General features: G+C 47.9%; 1 protein-coding gene and 2 long non-coding RNA genes across 12 annotated transcripts in view; 1 reads left to right on the top strand and 2 right to left on the bottom strand.

Moving 5' to 3' along the window:
• Positions 1-22,500, top strand: part of LOC126983120 (disco-interacting protein 2-like) — a 90,436-nt gene that overhangs the window by 13,105 nt on the left and 54,831 nt on the right. The window contains exon 1 of one of the 9 annotated variants that reach the window (XM_050835650.1): positions 6,303-6,722. The exons of 7 other annotated variants lie outside the window; for them this stretch is intronic. In XM_050835650.1, coding sequence (XP_050691607.1) covers positions 6,662-6,722 — 61 coding nt within the window. In that variant the 5' untranslated portion in view covers positions 6,303-6,661. Of the gene's footprint in view, positions 1-6,302; positions 6,723-16,650; positions 16,694-22,500 lie in introns of those variants that run through there. One more of the 9 variants, XM_050835653.1, reaches the window with a different exon arrangement.
• The window catches only part of LOC126983303 (uncharacterized), a 75,070-nt gene that overhangs the window by 44,328 nt on the left and 8,242 nt on the right, over positions 1-22,500 (bottom strand). The gene's annotated exons all lie outside the window — the stretch shown is intronic.
• On the bottom strand, positions 11,133-13,376 carry LOC126983310 (uncharacterized). Its single transcript, XR_007735779.1, has 3 exons — positions 12,897-13,376; positions 12,562-12,838; positions 11,133-12,481 (listed from the first exon to the last, which is right to left on the bottom strand). It is a non-coding gene; the product is annotated as an uncharacterized LOC126983310 (long non-coding RNA).

Genomic DNA, 22,500 nt, shown 5'->3' with positions numbered 1-22,500 from the left:
TGACCAATATGCAACACACACACACACACACACACACACACACACACACACACACACACACACTTATGTAAACATACGTTGGTGTTTGTTTTCATCAAGTTGAAAGTGTGTGTGGGTGGGGCTGGGTTGGTGGGTGTTAGAGAGAGAGAGAGAGAGAGAGAGAGAGAGAGAGAGAGAGAGAGAGAGAGAGAGAGAGAGAGAGAGTCGGAAGTGGAGTGAGGAAGAATGAGTAACAGTGGGCGGTGTGGAGGCGGGTGTGGAGTGACTCAGGCGAGACGTGGAGTGAGTGACCAACCGTGGCGCGGAGACCAAGGAATGAGTCAGGGAGAGGAAGTGTGTGTGTGTGTGTGTGTGTGTGTGTGTGTGTGTGAGAGACAGCAACACACACACTAAAACAAATAAATAAACAGATAGGTAGTTAGATAAATTAAGATAGATAGATAGATAGATAGTTTATTGACCACAAGACGCAATCCAACCATATATTTTCCCCTTACACACACACACACACACACACACACACACACACACAGAATGACAACGACGCTGATCAGTATCGTAGAGAAACTTTCACGCGAATTTTCACGTGGGCGACGCCTCCGCCAGCCTTGAACGTGCCCCGCTCCCACGGCCGCGGCAAGAAGGGCAAGGGGAATTATCATTATTTTTATCACTAGCATAAGAGACGAGTCAGGGAGGGAGGGAGGAGGCCGGATACCTTAACCAGTATTCTTCAACGTAATGCTGGGTAGGTATATAAGAAGGAGGGACAGGAAGGGAAGGGAAAATATTGAATTGAAAAGCAGAGAAAGGGAGGGAAGAATGCTAGGTAGGTTTATAAGGAGGAGGGACAAGAAGGGAAGGGAACGGAAGGGAAGGGAAGGGAAAATAGTGAATTGAAAAGCAGAGAAAGGGAGGGAAGAATGCTAGGTAGGTTTATAAGGAGGGGGGACAAGAAGGGAAGGGAAGGGAACGAAAAGGAAAGGAAGGGAAGGGAAGGGAACGAAAGGGAAAGGAAGGGAAGGGAACGAAAGGGAAAGGAAGGGAAGGGAAGGGAAAACCGTGAATTGAAAAGCTCGTGTGAAAATCCTCTCGTAGAAGTTACTGGGATTTTCATGGAGTATTTTGTTAAAGCCACTCGTAAATGTATCTGGGATTTGCATGAACTATTTTGTTAAAGCCTCTCGTAGAAGTTATTAGGATTTCCATGGACCGTTTTGTGACCCCAGTGATAGTTTTACACGACTTCTGCGCCATGAGCGGGAAAAGTCACCCAAGAAAACCCGGGTAATCTTCTCTGTGGCTTCGGGAAACAGTCGTAATGTGAGCCTGTGACGTTTAATTAAGTATGTGGACCTATCATCTGCCGGCTTTATCTGCCTCCAAACACCTGTAAATGAAAGCGGTGAGAAGAGTTGAGAGAAGACGAGATTATATAGTAGTGTAAGGGAAGGGAGGGACAGAGCGATGGGGGAAAGGTGATCCGCGGAGGCTGGGGTTGACAGTCTCGGAGAAGTGTACGAGTGTTGGTAACCCTGTCCGTGTGAGGAACGTGGCGCGTCACAGAAAGATCGGAAAGAGAAAGTAGCGGTAAGAGAAATGGAGGGAGAAATGCATGCCGGGTGTAACAGGAAGGAAGAGAAGCCTGTGAATTAAAGACCAGAGAAAGGGAGGGAAGAATACTTGGTAGGTTTATAAGACGGAGGGACAGGAAGGGAAGGGAAGGAAGGGAAGGGAAGGGAAAAACGTGAATTGAAAGCAGAGAAAGGGAGGGAAGAATGCTAGGTAGGTTTATAAGAAGGAGGGACAGGAAGGGAAGGGAAGGGAAAACCGTGAATTGAAAAGCAGAGAAAGGGAGGGAAGAATGCTAGGTAGGTTTATAAGGAGGAGGGACAGGAAGGGAAGGGAAGGGAAAACCGTGAATTGAAAAGCAGAGAAAGGGAGGGAAGAATGCTAGGTAGGTTTATAAGGAGGAGGGACAGGAAGGGAAGGGAACTGAAGGGAAAACCGTGAATTATAAAACAGAGAAAGGGATAGAAGACAGCAGGGTAGGTATTCAACATGGAGGGACAGGACGGAAGCCAACATCGTGGATTAGAAAACAAAGAAAGGCTAAAGAAATGTTGATGACGAGCAAGACGAGAAGCGGTCGTGGGCAGATAATGTTAAAACTGAGCAAATTTTCCGTGGATCTTCAGGCAAACCACGATTTCCGCTGGCGTGGTTCTCATTTGTTTCTTGTTATTGCTGCTGCTGATGATGATGATGGTGAGTAATACCTCCGTCATTCAAGGAACTCTACCGTAGCTTTGGAAGATCATGGACGCGTCAGAAAACCACGGAAATATGAGAACCACGTCAGCGGAAATGGTGGTTTGACTGAAGATCCACGGAAAATTTGCCCAGTGTAATAGCCCCTTAAGACTACCTACGACCGCTTTTCGTCATTAACATTTCTTCAGCCTTTCTTTGTTTTGTAATCCACGGTGTTGGCTTCCGTCCTGTCCCTCCATGTTGAATACCTACCCTGCTGTCTTCTATCCCTTTCTCTGTTTTATAATTCACCGTGTTCCCTTCCCTTCCCTTCCATTCCTGTCCCATATCCACCATTTCTTTCTCCCTTTCTCTGCTTTTTATATTCACTCCCTTCCCTTCCTTCCTGTCCCACCAAATCCATTATATCTCTCGCCCTTTCTCAGCTTTCTGAATCACGGTGCTCCCTTCCCTTCCCTTCCCTTCCCTTCCCTTCCTATCCCATAACCGAGCGGCAAGCCAGTGGGTCGGTGTTCTCAGACGCTTCCACCTCTCATGTTAACTATTCCCGAGGGTCAAAAAGGAGATTAATCGGGTTCTCGTGAGTGTTTTTTCACGTTCACGGTGCAGAAGAAGGGACAAACTACCACCAGGGTCAGGAAGCTACCTCTGGAAATGCCCCAAACTCCTTGCTGCTCTTACTGTCCTTATCTCCTCCTCCTCCTCCTCCGCTTCTTATTGTTTTTCTTGTTTTTTTTCTTCCTCCTTTTTTCGGCCTACCTTTAATTCAACAATTACTACCACCACTACTGTTAGTACACTGCTACTACTACTACTACTACTTTTTCCTTTTCCTCCTCCTCCTCTTTCTCTTTCTTCTGCTACTTCCTCTTCTTCTTCTCCTTTATCTTCTTCCTCTTATACTTTTTCTTCCTTTTCTTTCTTCTCTGTGTTGCTGCCTCCGTCTTTTTCGTCTTGTTGTGTCGTGGACGGAGTGGATTCCATGAGGCCATCTCGGTGTGGTTTTACGAGTCACCGCCAGTGCTGTCGGCGATAACTGACCGCCTGCCTGCCTGCTTGCGTGCTCGCCTCCGTCTGGCCGAGGTACACTGCAGGCCGATGGCGGGGAATGTGGACTTGAACCTGAGGCCAGAGTGATGGTGGTCGGCCTCTCGGGGAACCTGGGGCAGTGCTCCTCAAGCTTTTCCTGACAGAGACCCGACTTGGCTTTAAACATTACCATCAAGACGCATTTGCAAGTCATTTAAGAGTACTAAGTGTCGTGTGTGGTGTTTTGTCATCTGTTGCTGCAGAATCGGCGGTCCAAGAAGTGGTAAGACTTGGAAGCGAGGAGAGGGAAAGGGAGGGAGGAGGGAGAAGAAAAAGAAAGGCAGATCGTGCAAAGAGCGGGAGTCATGCACAGTAGTCACTCGGCCGGTCAGTCAAGCCGTCCGCACCGCAGCGCTGGACGACAGTATTGTGGTGAGGGCCGGCCCGCCTCAGTGCGGCGCCCGGACACGCCCCTGCTCCTCCCCGGGCTGTGGAAGGGATGATGCTGAGGACGACAGTAATGATGATAGAAAAAAAAGGAATATGGATAAGAAAGCAACATCAATTAATACTGAAAATCCCACGTGCTTTCAGTTATCATTTAGTGTAGGGGAAACAAAGTTCATGAAGCGCCATGTCGTGGATAGTACAGCATGGAAGGGTTGTCGAGCAACACCTGGAATCGCTCCTGCGTCGTGTGTTGTCCTCGCCGAGGTAGCGGTGTGTGTCGGGCGCGCGGTCGTCAGTCAGTCGGTCTTCAGAACAGGCTGGACAAGTTTCCCTCGGCGTGCCATGCAGGTGTTGGCAGCGGCTTCAGTGCGCGCTGGCAGTGGCGGGCCGCGGCGCCTGTTGCCACCCCAGGAACTGCACCTCGCATGCTCACCGGGCCCATGGCATCACCGTCATTGGTGCGCCCTTCGTTGTGGCGGGCCTCAGAGGGCCGAGCAGGGCCGTGGTGTGCAGGGTGGCTGGAGGCCACACAGGAATTAGTAGTGATGTTAGTAAATTTGCAGATGATACCAAGATCGGTAGAGTAATTGAGTCGGATCAGGACGCTAGTATTCTCCAAGGTGAACTCAACAGATTATATGACTGGGCGGATAAATGGCAGATGGAGTTCAATGTAGGGAAGTGCAGTATTCTGAGTGTAGGTAGGAACAACCCCTCACATAACTATTGCTTAAATGACACTCTCATAAGTAGGTCTGGATTTAGGGTCTTAGTGAGCTCTGATCTCCGTCCAAGGGCACAATGCATTCAAGCTAGAAATCGAGCTAATAGGGTACTGGGATTTATTTCAAGGAGCGTAAGCAACAGAAGCCCCGAAGTCTTCCTCTAACTATATTTAGCATTAGTTAGACCTCATCTTGACTATGCGGTTCAGTTCTGGTCACCCTACTATAGAATGGATATCAAAATGTTAGAATCGGTGCAGAGGAGGATGACTAAGATGATTCAGGGGTTGAGAAACTTGCCATACGAGGAAAGACTCAAACAGTTAAACTTGCATTCTCTAGAAAGGCGAAGGGTGCGTGGAGACATGATCGAGGTTTATAAATGGATGAAGGGCTTTAATAAGGGAGACATTCATAAGGTTTTGTTGGTAAGAGAACCGGGTAGGACACGAAGTAACGGGTTTAAACTGGATAAATTCAGATTCAACAGGGACATAGGCAAAAATTGGTTTACTAACAGGGTGGTGGATGAGTGGAATAGGCTTAGCAGTCATGTGGTGAGTGCCAATACAATTGTCACATTCAAAAATAGACTAGATAAATTCATGGACAGCGATATTAGGTGGGATTAGATACACGGGAGCTTAGGGTCAAAGGAGCTGCCTCGTACAGGCCTACCGGCCTCTTGCAGACTCCTGCGTTCTTATGTTCTTATGTTCTTATGTTCTGATTCCTCGGCGACGACTTGGCGGAGGCAGGGAGGGTCCCGCGGGGAATGTTTTCTAGGGGAGATTAGCAATGTTTGTGTGGCTCGGACTCTGATTGAGAGTGGTGGACTTGGGCAGGTCCTATCATGCGTACAACTGATAAGAGGAAGACAACCCAGGTAACAGTGGCAGCCCAGGGACTGTGAAGTCAGGGCAGACAGAGAACGAGGTGCGTGTAGGACAATGTAACCTTTGCCGGAGCAGGATGGCAAACACTAACATGAGTTTGAAAACGTTAGGAAAGGTCTTTGCCCTGCAAGGGACTAGTGATTGTTGGTGATGATGATGATTCTCTCATCCCAAAACGGTCGTGAGGCTCGTCGGATGCGGGAGCATCGCGTCCTCATGACGACTGTCGGGGCTGGGGTGAGGAGGCGGCAGCGGCCACGAAGGTCGCCGCGGTGAGGCAGACATTCACAGCCTCGGCCGCCGCCGGCTTACGTCACGGCAGCTTCAGGCTCAGGCAGAGGATTGCCTTGGCCGCGGTGTTCTCACCCGAGCGGACTGTTTGTGAAGAGCCTCCGCTAGAAATATTCAGAAGTCGCGGGATGTGCAGGAGGTTCTGTCTCAAGTACACTAAAAATTCTCGTTTCAGTAATTGCGTTGCAGTTGTCTAGATGCAGTGTCACTAGCAATAAGAATTATTTTTACGGCCAGCCCTGCTGATAAGTGTTGGCGTAGTCAGGCCTTGGCGCGGGGGCTGAACCCCCAGTGTTGTTTAGTCCTGGGTTCGGGGGCTGAATCCCCCATTGCTTAAGGCCTGGGCACGGGGGGCAGAACCCCCCAGTGCTTCAGGATCCTAAATGCGCCCCTTCAAGTGATGTTTGTTGCAAGTCGGGGATTGCAGTATTTTTTTTTTTTTTTTAGAGCAAACAATGTTGTTTAACTTTACAGGATAAATACGATTGACAAATTCTACAGAAGACGTTCTGTCTGATATTAAAATTCAACGTTTGTTTCATGTTGGGCAAATTGTCTTATTTTGGCTTGTGAGGCCGCGGGGAATTGCAACAGTGTCTCGAGTCCCTTGGCAAGAATGGCAACCCAGTGAGTGTCAGTCAGTCTCGGCCCCAGTGTCTCGCTGGCAGTGGTGAGGGTTGGATGTGGCTGCCGTGGGCCGGGACGCTACGCCTCGCGGACTAGTCTAGTGAGTGGGCCGCCGCCAGGCCGCGCCCTTCAGCCCGCCTCTCGTGTTGCTCACCGAGTGTCTAGTCAGTGCGTGTAAGTGTGTGCGAGGAGGCCGCGGAGGCAAAAGGAAGTCATTCCACAAAGTGATCTGGTGGTGAATGAGGATTAGGAAGTGCTGGTGCGCGGCCGTGGGCGGGTCCAAGGCGAGGAGCGCCGGACACCTGCTGCAGGAAGCCAGGGAAAGTGACGCACCCGCACCCCCAGGCCGCCGCGGGGCTGCCACACACAATGATCGAGAGGGAGTCCTTCGCCAGGGCCTCGCTGCGGCGCTGGAGGAAGAGAGGCGCAGGTAACGTTGTCTATGACGTGGCGGTGACGTGTGTGTGTGTGTGTGTGTGTGTGTGTGTGGGTACAGACGAGGTACAGACGGCCAGGATGACTACAGCGTGTTTGGCGTGTGACACTTGTGAAGTTATGAGAGTTTTTGGTTGTTTTTTCATTGGTCTGACGTGGATTTGGGCGACAATCCACGCATTCTTGTTTTCTCTCCCCTTCCTTGTCTTCGCCTTGCTCCTGCTGCTTCCATCGTTCCAAGCAAGCAGTCCATTTTCAACGCTCTCGCTCTCGTGACGTGTCCCAAGGAAGCAGCTTAAGGGAAAAAAATACACTACAAAAAAGCCCGTTCCATCATCCTTCTGTCTGTACACGTTTTCCCTTCATAACACACCTTTTCCTCCCACACGAGCAATCGCCCTCAAACACTCCCTCTCAAAATGTCTCAGGAACTCCCGGTGTGTTCTTAGTGTGTTCGTAATGTCTCCTTCTGTGGCCGCCCTCAACGCCTTTCCTCCCCTCCCCGTCTTCTCAACACATTTTCCTTCCTCTCGAGCAGTCCCTTTGAAACACTCCCTCTCAAAGTGTCTCAGGAACTCCAGGTGTGTTCTTAGTGTGTTTGTAATGTCTCTTTCTGTGGCCGCCCTCAACACCTTTCCTCCTCTTCCCGTCTTCTCAACACATTTTCCTTCCTCTCGAACACTCCCTTTGAAACTCCCTCTCAAAACGTCTCAGGAACTCCAGGTGCATTCTTAGTGTGTTCGTAATGTCTCTTTCTGTGGCCGCCCTCAACACCTTTCCTCCCCTCCCCGTCTTCTCAACACATTTTCCTTCCTCTCGAGCAGTCCCCTTGAAACACTCCCTCTCAAAGTGTCTTAGGAACTCCAGGTGTATTCTTAGTGTGTTCGTAATGTCTCCTTCTTGTACCCGCTCTCAAAGTCATACCTGCCCCTTCCGTCTTCTCAGTACACCTTTTCCTCCCACGCGAGCACTTCCTTTGAAACACTCCCTCTCAAAACGTCTCAGGAACTCCAGGTGCATTCTTAGTGTGTTCGTAATGTCTCCTTCTGTGGCCGCCCTCAACGCCTTTCCTGCCCTCCCCGTCTTCTCAACACATATTTTCCTTCCTCTCGAACACTCCCTTTGAAACACTCCCTCTCAAATTGTCTCAGTAACTCCAGGTGTGTTCTTAGTGTGCTCGTAGTGTCTCTCTGTGGCCGCCCTCAACACCTTTCCTCCTCTTCCCGTCTTCTCAACACATATTTTCCTTCCTCTCGAGCAGGCCCTTTGAAACACTCCCTCTCAAAATGTCTCAGGAACTCCAGGTGTGTTCTTAGTGTGTTCGTAATGTCTCCTTCTGTGGCCGCCCTCAACGCCTTTCCTCCCCTCCCCGTCTTCTCAACACATATTTTCCTTCCTCTCGAACGCTCCTTTTGAAACACTCCTTCTCAAATTGTCTCAGGAACTCCAGGTGTGTTCTTAGTGTGTTCGTAATGTCTCTTTCTGTGGCCGCCCTCAACGCCTTCCCGCCCTTATCGTCTTCTCAACACACCTTTTCCTCCCACACAAGCAGTCCCTTCCATACACCCCCTCTCATAATGCCCCCAAGAATCAGACTACTCCTCCTGTATACCCGCCCACAACGCCTTCCCTCCCTTTTCGTCTTCTCAACACGCATTTTCCTCCCACACAAGCAGTCCCTTCCAAACACCCCCTCTCATAATGGTCCCAAGAAGCAGACTGTTATCATATTGTTCTCGTAATTACTCTTCCTGTCCCGCCCTTTCCGTCTTTTCAACACACCATTTCCTCCCACGCGAGCAGTCCCTTGCAACCACTCCCCAAAACGGTGCCAAGAATCAGACTTTTCTCATTGTTTTCGTAATCACTCTTGCTGCACGGAGACGAGCACCGAGGCCACGCGTAGCTATAGCGTGTGCCCCTAACTTCACCTTTACCTGCTGTAGCCGCCCTTCTTAGCACCGGGCACAGAACGACAGGAAGTATAGGGGCGTAGGTAGAGTTGTGTGTGACGTAGCGATGACGTATGGGGTGACGCATGGTCGCTCGCTCCCCGATAAAGAGCAGACGGGTGGCGGTGGTGTGGCACGGAGCGTTGGGTATGTGGGGCAGCAGGTGGCAGGGCGACCATGGGCATCTTGAGGCGTTGTGCTGTTGTGCCAGACCGTCTGAGGCCAGCGAGGAATCCAAGGCCATAGCAACATTTCGGGGCCCAAGCACATAGTTGTCAAGGCCTTCGGGGGAGTTTTGGATGTTTTCAAGGGAAGTCTTGTGACCCTGATGGTAGTATGACACATATAGTTGTCAAGGCCTTCGTGGGAGTTTTGGATATTTTCAAGGGAAGTTTTGTGACCCTGATGGTAGTATGACACATATAGTTGTCAAGGCCTTCGTGGGAGTTTTGGATGTTTTCAAGGGAAGTTTTGTGACCCTGATGGTAGTATGACACATATAGTTGTCAAGGCCTTCGTGGGAGTTTTGGACATTTTCAAGGGAAGTTTTATGACCCTGATTGTAGTATGACCCTTCTTCTTTGGAAAGGGTCAATCTTAAACATATTTGTTAAGGCTTTCGTGGGAGTTTTGGATATTTTCAAGGGAAGTTTTATGACCCTGATGGTAGTATGACCCTTCTTCTTTGGAAAGGGTCAATCTTAAACATATTTGTTAAGGCTTTCGTGGGAGTTTTGGACATTTTCAAGGGAAGTTTTATGACCCTGATGGTAGTATGACCCTTCTTCTTTGGAAAGGGTCAGTCTTAAACATATTTGTCAAGGCTTTCGTGGGGTTTTGGACATTTTTAAGGGTAGTTTTATGACCCTGATTGTAGTATGACCCTTCTTCTTTGGAAAGGGTCATAGTGCGACCAATCTCCTCTTCTGTCTTTGGAAACGGACATATTCTCAAACATTTCGGCACCGAGGCACACACACACACACACACACACACACACACACACACACACACACACACACCAACAAGGCTTTCGTATGAGTTTTAGGCATTTCCATGGGTAGTTTAATGACCCTGGCGGTAATATGATCCGTCTTCTGTACCGTGAACCTAAATAAACACTCACTAGAACCCGATTAACCTCCTTTTCGGCCGTTGAAAAGCGCCCAAGAACTCACATCAACAAGGCTTTCGTAGAAATTTTGGGCATTTCCATGGGTAGTTTTATGACCCTGGCGGTAGTATGATCCGTCTTCTGTACCGTGAACCTAAGTAAGCACTCATTAGAACCCGATTAATCTCTTTTTCGGCCGTTGAAAAGCGCCCAAGAACTCACATCAACAAGGCTTTCATTTCGTAGGAGTTTCAGGCATTTCCATGGGTAGCTATATGACCCTGGCGGTACTCGTAGTATGATCCTTCTTCTGTACCCTCAACTTAATTAAGGAAACACTTATTAGAACCCGATTAATCTCCTTTTCGGCCGTTGAAAAATGGCCAAGAACTCACATCAACAAGGCTTTCGTAGAAGTTGTGGGCATTTCCATGGGTAGTTTTATAACCCTGGCGGTAGTATGACCCGTCTTCTGTACCGTGAACCTAAATAAGCACTCAGTATAGAACCCGCTTAATCTCCTTTTCGGCCTTTGGAGATAGTGGATGTGAGAGTTGGAGGCGTCGCAAAATACCTACCTCTGTTTACAAGTCTCGGCGCTGCATAGAGACGGCGATTGGGTGTCCGGAGTGATCGTGGCGGGACAGTCCTTCGGTAACAGCGCCGTATCTCGACCTCCATCTCATACTTCTATGTGTCTCCTCAGTTTGGTTTCCTTTACATAACATTCATTAATTTAAGATAATCTGAGAGGAGTTATTTCGAGCTCACGAGTTTGTTTACACGGTTTAAAGCGGATGGTATTCACTCCCTTGCAACCTTTTTTTCTGGTTAAGTTTACAGTGCCATCGCTTACTCGTCCTCAGCCTTTCCCGCGTGTGTGGTGAAAGGTAACATTGCAATAAGAAACGTTGCGTTAGGGCCCGCTCACACGGTGCCGACTCTGCCGTGTCTGGGGCTCTGAAATTTGTTTGTGTGTGTGTGTGTGTGTGTGTGTGTGTCCCATGTGTCGTGTCTGGGGCTCTGAAATTTCTTTGTGTGTGTGTGTGTGTGTGTGTGTGTGTACCCCATGTGCCGTGTCTGGGACTCTGAAATTTTTTTGTTCTGTGTGTGTGTGTGTGTGTGTGTGTGTGTGTGTGTGTGTGTGTGTGTGTGCGTGCTTTATGAAACCCGCCCTCAGACACGCTCTCGCCGTGAACGCGTGTCAAGGCCGGGCGGGCGCGGGTTTTTTTTTTTTTTTTTTTTTTTTTTTTTTAATCTGGCACACCGTCCTGGCAGCCCCTCCCAGCGGAAGTGTTGCCAGGTGTGTGTGTGTGTGTGTGTGTGTGTGTTTGTTTTATCTCTCTAACTTTCAATCTACGAGTATCTAATTGCGCTATTATCTATCTGTGTGTGTGTGTGTGTGTGTGTGTGTGTGTGTGTGTGTGTGTGTGTGTGTGTGTGTGTGTTTGCAAAGACCAAAAAGAAGAGCAGTCAGGTTCTCTTATGTGTTTTTATTTTTTTTAAAGTTCATGGCACAGGAGAATAGTCTTGTTCTCTTTAATGTTTTTTTTTCACGTTCATGGTGCAAAAGCCTTGTCAGACTATCAGTAGGCTCACAAAACTACCCATGGAAACACTAACACAACCTCTACGGAAGTCTCCTCTAATGTGGGTTAGTGTGTGGGCCGTGAAACGTTTTAGAATGGGTCGGGAAGTGAGCATCGGGGGTCGTGCGGTTGTGGTGTTGAAGAGCAGCGCGGCTCCTCCTGGCCTGGGCTGACGTCATGGCCGCAAGGAGATGAGAGGCGCTTTGTGGTGACGTGCCCGCCGTCCCGATGTCCCCCACCTGCCGCCCGCCTCCTTGTCCCTCCCCGCTGCTCGTGCCGGCCGGGGCGGAGGAAGGGAAAGGGCTGGTATAGGTTCAGTACGACTAATAATAATAATAATAATAGTAATGATAATAATAATAATAATAATAATAATAATAATAATAATAATAGTGCAGTGGTTAGCGTGCCTAGCTACGAATCCGCGCGGGCCTAGGTTCGAATCCCGGCCTGGTAGCCTGCGTTTAGCCCACCCAGCTGTTCATCCTCCCTTTCCGGCTGGTCGATGTATGGGTACCTGGGAACACCTGGGGATGGTAATCGTTGGTAACCCGGATGTCACACCTGCCCTGTGCCCCGGGGTGATGGACTCTCACCTACCACAGGCTCAAGGGCCAGTGCGACGGAGATGAGCACCGAGGCCACGCGCAGCTTTAGCGTAAGCCCCCTACTTTACTTTTCCTTTCGCTCAGAGTCATATAGAAAAATGGATTACAAAAAAATAGTACCATAATCGAAAAGTGCAGATTTACAGAGATGCCCAATTACCAACCAAGAAGATGAAAAATAAAAATAAATAAAGAAGTAGAAGACAAGGAAGAATTTAACTTGTAAGAAGAAAAAGGCAAAGCTGAACAATTTAATTCATAATGGAGAGATGAGTTGTTTTTCGAGTGGGTTTTGACTGACTGCATTAATTGAAGACTTGCTTATGATGTCACGCCGCCTCCTCCTCCTCCTCCTCCTTCACAGTGGCAAGTAAAGACAAGACATCTGCCAGACCTGTCACCTCACCTTACCTGCCTCACCTAACATCTAAACAAACCCGATCGTTACCTGTCGCTACGTAAGAACACTATACCCAAACCTGTCACCTTACCTGCCTCACCTAACATCTAAACAAACCCGATCGTTACCTGTCGCCACGTAAGAACACTATACCCAAACCTGTCACCTTACCTGACTCACTAACATCACCTGAAGGAACCCAAATCGTTACCTATTTCTACTTACCAACACTATACCCAAACCTGTCACCTCACCTGACTCACTAACATCACCTGAAGGAACCCAAATTGTTACCTCTTGCTATTTAAACACAAAACATCCCCCAGACTTGTCACCCTACCTTACCTGCGAAGCCTTTACTAACATCACCTGAAGGAACCCAAATCGTTACCTGCCGCCACGTAAGAACTCTATACCCAAACCTGTCACCTTACCTGCCCTGCGTCACCTGACATCACCTTACCTGCCCTGCGTCACCTAACATCACCTTACCTGCCCTGCGTCACCTAACATCACCTTACCTGCCCTGCGTCAACTAACATCACCGAAACAAACCCGAATCGTTACCTGTCGCTACTTAACACTATATCCAGACCTGTCACCTTACCTGCCCTGCGAAGCCTCACCTTACATCACCTGAGGGAACCCGATTCGATACCTATTGCTTCTTACCGCCAGACCTGTCACCTGCCTTGCCTCGCCTAACACCTGAATGTACCCAAAGCGTTCCCTGTCGCCACGTAAGGGTCACCAACCACCGCCCAGTATATAAGTTAACCAGCAATGTGATCGGTGGGAGGGTCAGCACGTTAAAGCTTCCGGTGTGAGCGCGGGGTGAAGCATGGCGGTGCTGCTCCCCGCCTGCTGTGCCCGCCCCTGCCCCGTCACCCCGGACACTAAATAATGTCTGTGTCTGTCTGTCTTTGTTTGTTTGCCTGTTTGTCTGTCTGTCTTGTTTGTTATTTTCTCTTATTTTATCTTTTATTATTCTCTCTCTCTCTCTCTCTCTCTCTCTCTCTCTCTCTCTCTCTCTCTCTCTCTCTCTCTCTCTCTCTCTCTCTCTCTCTCTCTCTCTCTCTCTCTCTCTCTCTCTCTCTTACGTAATGTTGTTTGTTTTATTTTGTGTCAATTTCATACTTTTATTGGTTTTTTTTCTCTCTCTCTCTCTCTCTCTCTCTCTCTCTCTCTCTCTCTCTCTCTCTCTCTCTCTCTCTCTCCTACGTAATGTTGTTTGTCTTATTTTCTGTGTCAATTTCTTACTTTTATTGTTTTCTCTCTCTCTCTCTCTCTCTCTCTCTCTCTCTCTCTCTCTCTCTCTCTCTCTCTCTCTCTCTCTCTGAAGTATAACAAGCCATAATAATAAAAAAAAAATACCTCTTGGCCACTCCCCTTAATTTTTTTTTTATATATAGGAGCAGTGATTTGCGGGCCTTTTTTCATTAATGTGTTTTTTTTTTTCTTGAGGTGTTTCTATCACTGTTAGAAAAATAAATAAATAAATAAAACAAGCCTATCGTAGCAGGTGCTGGACGAGGAACACAAACACTGGAAGGAAACAGCTGTGGGAGGGATTGTTTTGGCCGCCTCGTGTCCCCGTTTGTCTTCTCGCTATACTCTTTTTCTTCTTCTTTCGCCTCCTTCCTTTTCTTCTTCTTCTTCTCCGGAAAAGCGAAGGGGGTGTGAAGACTTGTACGAAGGTTTCCCTAAATAGACGAGAAGGGCTTTGATAACGGGCAGTCGGGTAGTCGTGGTTGTAAGGTTGTATTTTTATTATTATTGTTATCATGAAGGAAAGGAAGGAGGGAGGAAGGAAAGATGGAAAGTGGGAGAAGAAAAGAATTGAGAGGGAGAGAGAAGAAGGAAGAGGAAACGGTAGGAGAGAAGGAATGAAGGAAGGAAGGGAAAGAGGGAGAAGGAAAAGAATGGAGAGGGAGAGAGAAGAAGGAAGAGGAAACGGTAGGAGAGAAGGAATGAAGGGAAAGAGGGAGAAGGAAAAGAATGGGGAGGGAGAGAGAAGAAGGAAGAGGAAACGGTAGGAGAGAAGGAATGAAGGAAGGAAGGGAAAGAGGGAGAAGGAAAAGAATGGAGAGGGAGAGAGAAGAAGGAAGAGGAAACGGTAGGAGAGAAGGAATGAAGGAAGGAAGGGAAAGAGGGAGAAGGAAAAGAATGGAGAGGGAGAGAGAAGAAGGAAGAGGAAACGGAGAGAAGGAATGAAGGAAGGAAGAGAAAGAGGGAGAAGGAAAAGAATGGAGAGGGAGAGAGAAGAAGGAAGAGGAAACGGTAGGAGAGAAGGAATGAAGGACGGGAAAGAGGGAGAAGAAAAGAATTGAGAGGGAGAGAGAAGAAGGAAGAGGAAACGGTAGGAGAGAAGAAGGAATGAAGGAAGGAAGGGAAAGAGGGAAGAAGGAAAAGGAAACGGTAGGAGAGAAGAAGGAATGAAGGAAGGGAAAGAGAGGAAGATTTTAAGGAATGTAAGAGGGAGGGAAGGAAAGAAGAAGAGGGAGAGAGGAGGAGGAGGAGGAGGAGGAAATGGTAGAAGAAGGAATGAAGGAAAGGAATGAGAGAGGGAAGAAGAAGGAAGGGATGGAGAAGGAAACGATAGGAGAAAAGAAAGAAGAAATTAAAGGAGGGAAGGAGATGAAGATTCTTTACTTTTTGCCCTTAGAAATAATTAATGTAAGAACCCGAAGCGTCTAGGAACACCCACAAAAGAGTACACGATAATTTCATGACGTTGTGCTTGTTTTGGTCTTGTCGCGTCCAGGAATCGAACGCGTAGTAGACAGGGGCAGCGTCGCGTCCCCGTCCCGTTACGTGTGTGTGCGTGTGTGTGTGTGTGTGTAGCGGTCACTGTGTCAGGCTGGAGAGTGTTGATGAGGCGAGAGATGGGAAATGACTCACCGTGGTTTACCTGCTGGCCGAGGGGAGAAGAGGAGAGGGGAGGAGAGAGTGGGGTGGAGGGTTGCGTGTGGGGAGGAAGATTTGTAGAGGTATAGCAAGGGGAGGAAGAGAAGGGGTTGCGTGTGGGGAGGAAGATTTGTAGAGGTAAAGGAAGGGGAGGAAGAGGAGGGGAGATTGCGTCTGGGGAGGAAGATTTGTTGAGGTAATGCAAGGGGAGGAAGAGAAGGGGAGAGGTTGGGGGAGATTGCGTCTGGGGAGGAAGATTTGTAAGGCAAGGAAAAGAGGGGGTAAGGGAAGGGGGTAGGTAACCAGCTGATGGGGAGGAGAGGGGGGGGGGGGTTGTGGGGAGGATTCTTGCTGTCCGGGAAGTGGAGAGAGCTGGGAAGAAAGATTTGTAGAGGCAAGGCAAAGCAAGGGGAGGAAGGGAAGGGGTGAGGTGACCAGGCCGGACAGGGGTGGGGGTGCTTTGGGAGGGGAAGACGGGGAGGATTCTTGCGTCTGGGGAGAAAGCTGGAGAGGATTGGGGAGGAAGATGATGTGTAGAGGCGAGGCAAAGCAAGGGGAGGAAGGGAAGGGGTGAGGTGAGCAAGGGACGGGGGTGAGGGGGGGGTGCAGAGGGGAGCTGAGGGGTCACAGTGGCCCCCCCCCCCCTCCCTGGAACGATGCAGCCATTATCAATCTATCATGGTAACACACACACACACACACACACACACACACACATGAAATAGTCGTAGTGCTAAATTAAACCTTCCATTCCGCTGTGTGTGTGTGTGTGTGTGTCCTTCCATTTCCTCCTCCTTCCCTCCTTTCTTCCTTTTCCTCTCCTTCCTTTAATTTTCCTTTCCATCTTTTCCCTCCCTCCCACATTCCTTAATTTGTGTGTGTGTGTGTGTGTAGGGGCGAGGTGTCTCAGGAGGCCTTGGGTGAGGTCATGTCATGTCCTGCCCACCGTCCATCGCGGCCTGAGTCACCACGTGGAGAGAAGAGAGAGGGAGGGGAGGAGGGCGGGCGGGCAGGGGGGGTCAGCTCAGGGCTCGAGGGGTGACGGGTGAGGCGGAGGCCGAGGGTTCACTGTTCAGTAGTCCAGGCAGTGTGACAAGTGAGGTGAGTGTGCTCGGTGGCTCAGTGTGGCCGCTTTCGCCGCCTGCTTGCCTCGCCTCGCCTCGCCGCCCAGCTCCAGGCCGGGCCGGGGACAGACAGTGACTCAGGAGCACGTGACGCTGTGACACGGAAAGATAAACAGTGTAGCGCCATGGAGAAGCGAAGTGTGTGATAAGCAGAAGAGAGGATCAGGAGGAGGAGGACCCACGAAGCGATACAGGCCAAAGGAAGACCGTCACGTGAGTCAAGCCCGAATAGAAACCCAACCATATGGAAGCCTCCCTTAATGGCCTTTGGCGTGAGTGAGCCGTGGTCGTGTGCATGCGTGCTGGCCTACTTGTGTGAACGCGTGTGTTACCAGAGCAGAGATAGTGAGCCGCAGACAGCATCGCGGTAGTGGGGCGACCCGCTGCTTGTTGGTGGCTGTGGCCGCGGCGGTGACCTGACCAAGGTGAGGGGGATTGCTGCCGCTGCGGGGGAGGGCGAGGACTGCTGCTGCTGCTGGTGCTTTCCGCGGGGCTCAGACAAGAAGACTGTTGTCGTTTTTTACGGTGTGTTCGTGTTAGGACCATTAATCTTTTTTTTGTTGTTGTTTGTGGTCAATAATATATTTATCTATCTCCGTGTGCGCGTTTAAAATTACGAGGGAAGGGAAGGCTTGGGTGTGTTCCAGAGTGATGAGCGGAGAGGTGTCGAGGGAGGGGCGGCGGTGGGTGGGAGCGGGAAGGTGTGTCGGTGCTGCGTGCCGGGGGGCAGGTGGCCGGGCAGCGAGGCCTCGGGGCATCAGGGAACAACAAAGGCCAGAGTCAGGCTGTCCCCAGTACACGCAGCTCACAACCTGCGGGGAAAGTTGTCTGCGGGGAACGCTTTCAAGAAATTGTGAACTCAGTTATGAACATTAACGCAAGATTTCTTAAACGGGTATTAGCCTTTGTTAACTTGGCGACGGTGTCATAATAGGTGGAAGTGTTGGATTTTCACAGCTAAGTCGAAATGTTACAAATGCAGTCATTAAAAAGTTATAAAAAATCAACACAGCCAACTAATAAATTTTGAAGTGTTTGTCAGATAATTCACAGACCCAAATACGGTATTGGAATATACAAATACGGAATACGAACGCTCCATCCCTGCTTACTACCAGCTAAAACAGACAACGACGGCTCCTAAACTAATATATACGAGTTGTTACGTTGAAGCACAAGATAAAACGCCGAAGAGTATGCCGTTGTTTTGTATAGCTACGTCTTTCGCCGGGCTCTGTTGTCCGTACTCCCAGGCGCATTCGGCTCTCAAGGCTACAAAGGAGAGTAATCGGGTTCGCTTGAGTGTTTTTCACGTTCATGGTGCAGAAGCCTCGTTAAACTATCACTAGCCTCGTTAACAACCCATGGAAATACTAACACACAACCTCTACCAAAGCCTTATCAATTGTGACACGCTTTCGGCTGTCACAACATTCTCAAGGAGGGTAATCGGGTTCGCTTGAGTGTTTTTCACGTTCATGGTGCAGAAGCCTCGTTAAACTATCACTAACCTCGTAAACAACCCATGGAAATACTAACACAACCTCTACCAAAGCCTTACCAAATGTGGGTGTGTATGTGAGCCCCGAAAATATGGGCCTCTGTCTGATGGTATTGTACTCCATCCTGCTTTGGTAATGGGTCTAGCTTTGTTTTTTCACCTGGTGGTTATATGGTAGTGAATATACTTAAGCAGAATGACAGAAACTTAAACAGAAGGACTTGAAAACATGAGACGGGTTTGAAGGGTTAAGAGAAAGAAGAAAACAGGAAGAATGAGAAGCAAAGGGAAGGAAACGAAAAGATCAAGACAGGAGGATTTGGAAGGGTAAAAGAGAGAAGACAAGAGGGAGGAAGAGAAAAGGAGAAGGATTTGAAATAGAAAAAAGGAGAAAAGAAAGGAGGAAAAGGTAAAAACAGGGATTTGAAGTAGAAAAAGGGAGGAAAAGGAAGAAAAGAAAGGAGAAAAAAGGGAAAAACAGGGATTTGAAGTAGAAAAAGGGAGGAAAAGGAAGAAAAGAAAGGAGAAAAAAGGGAAAAACAGGGATTTGAAGTAGAAAAAGGGAGGAAAAGGAAGAAAAGAAAGGAGGAAAAAGGTAAAAACAGGGATTTGAAGTAGAAAAAGGGAGAAAAAAGAAGAAAAGAAAGGAGGAAAAAGATAAAAACAGGGATTTGAAGTAGAAAAAGGGAGAAAAAAGAAAAGAAAGGAGGAAAAAGGTAAAAACGGAAGAATTTGATGTAGAAAAAGGGAGAAAAAAAGAAGAAAAGAAAGGAGGAAAAAGGTAAAAACGGATTTGAAGTAGAAAAAGGGAGAAAAAAGAAGAAAGGAAAGGAGGAAAAAGATAAAAACAGGGATTTGAAGTAGAAAAAGGGAGAAAGAAAGGAGGAAAAAGGTAAAAACGGAAGAATTTGAAGTAGAAAAAGAAAGACAAGAGGAAGAAAGAAAAAAAGGAAGGAAAAGAAAAAAAAGATAAGTATTTGACGTAGAAAAAGGGAGACAAGAAGAAAAAATAAGCAAAGAAGGAAAAGATAAAAAAAACAGAAGGATTTGAAGTAGAAAAGGAAGACAAAAAAAGGAAGGAAAAGAAAACAAAAAGGAGAAGTATTTGACGTAGAAAAAGGGAGAAAAAAAAAGGAAAAATGTAATAACAGGGATTTGAAGTAGAAAAGGAAGACAAGAGGAAGAAAAAGAAAAAAAAGGAAGGAAAAAAACATGAGACGGGTTTGAAAGTGATTTATTTACTTGCCAAGCTTTTTAATAGTGTACTTATAAACTGTTTCGTATATTATGCTCATTTAATTAGTTGTTTTTTGTACTTTAACTTTTTCTCTTTGTATATAAGTATTATAATTTATTTCCCTCCGTCCCTCTACTTCTTCTTCTTTGCCTCCCTTATATCTCCTTCTCCTCCTACCCTTCTTTTATGTCCCTACTTTCTTTTCTCCCTCTTCTTCCTCTCCACCCCCCCCCTTTCTTCTCTTCCTCTCTCCCTCTTCCTCACTGCCTCTCTCCCTTCTTCCTTCTCCCTCCTTCTCTCTCCCTCTTCTTATAATCTTCTCCATTCTCTCTTTCTCCTTCTCTCTCATCACTTTCTCTTTCATTGTCTGTTTCTCTGCGTCTCAGGTGTTCGGGGGTCTGATGGGCAGGTGTCATATATTGCCCGCACTCCTCCCTCGCTACCTGATTCGCCTCTCATAATAATGCATGTATTAATAATGTAGTTTCTCTAATGTAAGTCACGCCATCCCGCTCCGGCAAAGGTTCTAATTTCGTGTCTCCACCTGGTTCTCTGATTTGAAGTGTCTGGGTTGCCACTCTTACCTCGGCTGCACACCTGTCATCACTTCTACGTATGATTTCCCCTGTTATCTCGCTCATAGTTGTCATTAGAGTATGTTCAAGTTTTTATTATCTGATCCCTTATCTTTTAATATGCCACAGTTTTGCTTTCCTGGTTTTTCTTTGGTCGATTTTAGTTTTTTTTTCCGGGTGCTTTGCGAAGTCACTTAGGGCCGATATCTCACTCTTAGTCGTCATTAGAGTATGTTCAATTTTTTTAATCTGTTTCCTTATCTTTTAATATGCCAGACAGTTTTGCTTTCCTGGTTTTTCTTTGGTCTATTTTAGTAGTTTTTCCGGGTGTTTTGCGAAGTCACTAAGGACCGATTTCACAGCTTTTCGTGTGTGTTAATCGTTAGCAGTGAGTGGTGATGGGCACACCAACTAGAAATCCGCTTTCACATTCGTCTTTCGCGGCGCTGTTCGTGTCAATCATCACCAGAGATTGGAACCTCAGGTGACGCAGCCCTGGTAGCTCCCCAATGGAGCTTACCAGTGCAGTTATTTAGTAAATAACACATTCTTGCTCTCAAGTGGCTCTATTATTTTTTCAAACATGTAAAAAAAATAATAATACAGCAATACGTTCCACGGCTCAGCAGATTTGAGCGGTGTATTACAGTGAGACAATCCACATTTTTGCATCATATCTATTCTTCACAGTTATTGTTTTTATTTATTTTTCACGTTTACTTTTAGTACGTTTATTTTTTTCATATTTATCCCTGATAATCCTCCGCTCTGGTGATGTAATGTTGACGTGTCCCGCCGCCCCGGCACGCCAACACTGCCGAGCCACGCGCCTGCGTCTGGTCGTGATCGGCACCACGCTGGTGGTCGCCGATACCACGAAAACAGCGACTGTGAAAAGCGGATAGAGGCGATGGTAGTGGCCTGGGTAGTGGTAGGGATGGTAGTGGTGCGTACCAGACGACTGTGACAGCGGCCCTAGTCTTTCTCCTCTTCCTTTTTCTACTTCAAATTCTTCTTCTTGTCTTTACCTTTTTCTCTTTAATCTTCTTGTCTTCTCTTTCTTTTCAAACACCGAATCAAAGGCCAACACAGACATTCTATTCATTCAGCATATATAGTTCGCATATTTCACGTTTCCTCAAACAATAATAATAATAGTAATAATAATAATAATAATAATAATAATAATAATAATAATAATAATAGTGTACCGTCGTCAGCCTATTCTTCGACAACACTCGGCTGTCACCTTCTCCTACACTAAACATCCTCGCTCTATCCTTAACTCAAAATCTTAACTGGAAACTACATATCTCCTCTCTCGCTAAATCAGCTTCCTCGGGGTTGGGCGTTGTGTATTGCCTCCGCCAGTTATTTTCCCCATCTCAGATGCTGTCCACATGCAGGGGCATTGTCCGCCCCCTCGTATGGAGTATACATCTCGTGTGTGTGTGTGGGGGGGGGGCTCCACCCAAACAGCATGGCTCTGCGTCTTATCAACACCCCTCTTCTTGCTGGCAGTCTTCTACATCTTAAACTCTACCATGATATTGCATATCCTGTCTTCTATCGATATTTTCATGCCGACTGCTCTTCTGATCTTGCTAACTGCATGCCCCCCCCCCCCTCCCCCCTCCCGCGGCCCCGCTGCACACGACTTCCTACGCAAGCTCATACCTACATTATGCAAGAGTCACCCAACTTCTTCATTCTTTTATCCCTTCCGCTGGTAAACTCTGGAGCAGCCTTCCTTCGTCTGTATGTCCTCCTGCCTGCGACGTATACACTCATTCAAGAGGAGAGTACCAAGACACCGCTCCTCCCGAAATTGACCTCTGACCTCTTGTTATCTGCTTTTGTTCGGGGCAGCGTTTTTTTTTCTTTCTTGACCTGCCTCCCTTGCTGTATATATATAAAAAAAAAAGGCCTGGCAATGGTTGTATCACAGGAACGTTTGGCGTCACACACACACACACACACACACACACACACACACACACACACACACACACACACACACACACTCCAAGGCCGCTCATCCCTCAGTGTCTCTGTGTGTGTGTGTGTATGTGTGTCAGACTAATGAGGGAGAGGAGGAGAAACAAGATGAAAATAGAAGAGAAGAAAAAGAATGAAGGGGAAAAGGAGGAAAATACTAAAAGAAGAAGAGAAAAGGGAGGAGAAGGATGAAGAGGAAGAGGAGGAGGAGTAGGGACGAAGAGGAAGAGGAGGAGAAGGTGAAAGGGGGAGAAAAGGAGGAGGACGAAGAAGAGAAGAAGAGGGGGAGAAAGGTGGACGAAGACGAAGAGGAGAAGGAGGGAAAAGGAGGAGGTGGACGATGTAAAGGAGAAAAAGGAAGAGGAGGAGGAAGAAGAAGAGGAGGAGGAGGAGGGCATTGCCAGCTGTACCTTCGCCAACAGGATCTTAACAAACGCATCTCTTTCATGATTTGTTTATGTGTGTCGAGGTTACTGACGTGAGAGAGAGAGAGAGAGAGAGAGAGAGAGAGAGAGATTGGTCAGACACTTTCCGGATGACTTCACCGAGTGTTCTTCAGCCTCCGAGTGTCGCGTCATCCCCTTTTCTTTTTCCTCCTCCTCCTCTCTGGTGCTCACGCTTTCACCCGTGCCGTTGTGCCCACTATCTCTTAGCGGGGGCCCAAGATGCATGACTTCAGTACAGCCAGCCTGGCAGTGTTTATTCCCTCGCACCCAGACGCTTTCGGCCCTCACAACAACCCCCCAAGGCCACAAAGGAGATTAGTCG

The sequence above is a fragment of the Eriocheir sinensis genome, chromosome 5 (assembly GCF_024679095.1).
Source record: "Eriocheir sinensis breed Jianghai 21 chromosome 5, ASM2467909v1, whole genome shotgun sequence".
NCBI classification, from domain to species: Eukaryota; Metazoa; Arthropoda; class Malacostraca; order Decapoda; family Varunidae; genus Eriocheir; species Eriocheir sinensis.
This window is presented reverse-complemented; position numbering and strand designations above follow the sequence as displayed.